Below are 3,064 nucleotides of genomic sequence, written 5' to 3'. Positions count from 1 at the left end.
AAGTCAAAAAATTATCCTTTATAACTACACCTCTATTTAGTAATAACTTTCATATAGTTACATTCAGTATATATTATGTTCCATAACAGGGATCCCCTTTCCTATTCACCAAAGGGATCACACTGTTGGAGGACCTCATTCAAAAATCATCTTTTACAAATTACAAGCATGGTTTTTTTTACGATAATTTGAATTGTTGTAATTCAATGCAGACTCGAACAAGGTATTCCTTTCAATTATTCATCAAGAAAACCTTATAAATCTTCTCTTAATTATCAAATAGACCTAATTGGATAAATGGTCCTTATGGTAACATGGTAGTTGGAAAGTAGCCCCGTGGTAAAATAATTAAGATGTAAGCCCTCATGATGAAATCCGTTAGGATTGAAGCCCAAAAACTAAATTTTCGGTTAACCCTTTAGCCATAGCTTCGCACTTAACAAACCAAGCTTTTTTTTTCTTTCTTTCTTGGATTCTTAAACATTCGATTTTCCTGTTTATTCACACGTCGGGTCATCAAGTCTACATCTAAGGAAGCTAAGATACACCAAATACCCAGGATCTAGACGCCCACACGCAACATAATGTTAACAGTAACGCATTCTATTAAGGGAATTACAGAGGAACTTTCCCATTGTAGGAACTCAATATAACATACATTAAGCAGTTACCATAGATTGATCCTTGACTCCATTGTCTCTGAAATTGATGGTTACAGAGTAACGGTGAAAACTGAAATGCATGAAAATTCATCAACCAAAACCAGGAGGCACATCGGGGTCCTCCTCGCTACCATTACATGCCTGCTTGTGCTCCATGTCTGTAGATATGCAAGGTGCAAATCTGTTTTTCATCAGGACCAGCCTATCTTGCAACTTGTTTGAACTTTCCTTCCATTCGTCCATGGCTCATTTTACATGAGGTAGAGGTAGTTGTAGCCCAGCAGTATTGTTTTCCTGGTGAATGCCAGAAAAAGAAAATCCCGGTGGGACTTTAGGATTATTGTCAGACAGCTTATCATCGATTTCACTGGTTGCAGCAACAACTAAGCAGTTACTGTCAGCTTCGTTTGGAACTGGAACATCACGAGTGGGATCTGCACCCTCACCTTCCCCAGTAATGGAATAACTAATGAAATTTTGATTTTGGGCTTAATTCTTAAGGCACTTCACCATAAGGGTTGAAATCCAAATATTTTTACCACAAGATCTATCTTCCAAATATTCTATCGCTACGAGAACCATTTATCCAACTAGGCCTTATCAAATACAACGAAAAATTTTTCATTGTAATCAGAACACAAGTGGTACACCATGTGTTTTTATATAAATTGTGGGAAATTTTATTTTTTAAGTTATTAACTTTTTAACACACATATCCCACCATTTGTATAGTGACATGTAATGTACCACCTCGTATACCGATCACATTGAAAAAATCTCTCCAAATACAACTTATAAGGGCTCGTTTGGATGTGATTTTAAAATGATTGAAAACACTTTTGGTGAAAATATTTTTGGAAACAATTCATAGTAAAAATGTTAATAAATCTTGGAAAAGCACTTAAAGTGCTTCATGAAAGAAGCACATAATGATGCTTTTTGTAGAAAACACTTAAAATGCTTTTGGAACCCAAAAATATTTTCTCTAAAAGTGCTTTCAGTTATTTTAAAAGCACATCGAGCTTTAAATCTCCAGTATTGCTATTTTATGATCTCTTGATTTTTTGGATGATATTCCAAGAGAACTTCGATCGACAATATTAACAGATCCAGGCCTTGATCATGATGATGAGTTGTAGCAGATATATTTAATTGGAAAGAGATGTTGATTAATTAAAGTTAAACAAACGCGCGCAGAGAAATCAAAGAAGAAGAAGAAAGAAAGAAGCAGCAGCTAGTCCATGCATGCATATGTTATAATAATATTAAGGTGGACAAGACAACTAACTATCTACTAATTAAGTAGATCGTGAAAAAATAACAGTTAATTAATCTGACCACCTTTACCGGAGCTTAAAGGTGGTTTATTATGATTCTTCGGCCGTGCTCTTGCTATGCTTGTTGGTACTCTTGTTGCTGACCTTGCAGAAGCCATCACTATAACCGCCTCTTCCTGCATTAAATTAATTTAATTAACTACAATAATAATAAGATAGTATTAAGAAGATTTGGGGAGAGAGTGTGTGTACAGTGAATTTCATTTCTCTTTCGGTGTGAGGATGAGGGTGAGGGTGGTGGTGGTTTTGATCATCAGTGACGGCGGATCTGCCAGAGTGGTAATCCTGATGATCGTCATGCAGTCCTAGGCACTTGAGGAAAGCCTTGATGGCGTGCTCAAACAGAGAGCAGGGGCTGTAGTAAAAACGGTGTCGTGCTTGTTCTCCCTGACGCTCCTCCTCCTCCTCCTCCTCCTCCTCGGCTCGCGAGCTCATTTCCGTGTTATAAATTAGTTGCTTATGTTTCCTTCCTCCTCCTCCTCCTCCTCTTAGTCGTCTTCTTCTTTTGGCTTTTGATCGGTGCAGTTATTTGAGCTGACGCCTTGGGTTTCCGAGATGCAGTGCACAAGAGACACCTGCCACTTTGTGTTTTAATGCTAACATTGACAGTCTTTTAACTTATAAATATCCGTCGGAGAGGTTGTCTTCCTTTCAATTGGGCGACTTTGGACTTTTTATTTTTTAATTTATTATTGTTGAGCAAAATTTGTACGTAATAAGTAAACAAATAATTCATTTGATACTATTTCACTGTCGTTCATTTTTTCGAAGATGGTTTTATTAATTTGAGTTCGACCCATTCTAAATTATGCATCTATTAATTACAATTTTTTGTTAAAAAGGAAAAACCCTTTGATTCCAGTATGAATAAATCGTAACTTGGAGATTTGAGTGTTTATTTGATTTTGCGACTGTACCTAGGTCGAGCCCTAGATTGTCTACATATTCTTTTTGAGGGATCAATTCATTCGTAGTTCCTTATGTATTTGTTAGGGTTTGATTCCTTGTGTAGTTTCAGCTTGTGTAGGCAAGGAGCATTTGATGCCTTGTGCAGTGTAGGCTTTT

General features: G+C 36.7%; 1 protein-coding gene across 3 annotated transcripts; it reads right to left on the bottom strand.

Annotated features, from left to right (window-relative positions):
- Nucleotides 1–582: 582 nt before the first annotated feature.
- LOC126602287 (elicitor peptide 6) lies at nucleotides 583–2,575 on the bottom strand. 3 transcript variants are annotated; one of them, XM_050269114.1, is made up of 3 exons: nucleotides 2,192–2,575; nucleotides 2,004–2,115; nucleotides 583–956 (listed from the first exon to the last, which is right to left on the bottom strand). In XM_050269114.1, the coding sequence occupies exons 1-3, from the start codon at nucleotides 2,432–2,434 to the stop codon at nucleotides 865–867; spliced, it is 447 nt and encodes a 148-aa protein (XP_050125071.1). In that variant the 5' UTR covers nucleotides 2,435–2,575; the 3' UTR covers nucleotides 583–864. The 3 variants fall into 3 exon arrangements, with proteins under 3 accessions (XP_050125071.1, XP_050125072.1, XP_050125073.1); XM_050269115.1 differs by having other exon boundaries at nucleotides 2,010–2,115; XM_050269116.1 differs by having other exon boundaries at nucleotides 583–2,115.
- Between the last annotated feature and the right edge of the window lie 489 nt (nucleotides 2,576–3,064).

The sequence above is a fragment of the Malus sylvestris genome, chromosome 15 (assembly GCF_916048215.2).
Source record: "Malus sylvestris chromosome 15, drMalSylv7.2, whole genome shotgun sequence".
In the NCBI taxonomy this organism is placed as follows: Eukaryota; Viridiplantae; Streptophyta; class Magnoliopsida; order Rosales; family Rosaceae; genus Malus; species Malus sylvestris.
Note: the sequence above shows the minus strand (reverse complement) of the source record. Positions and strands in the feature narration are given on the sequence as shown.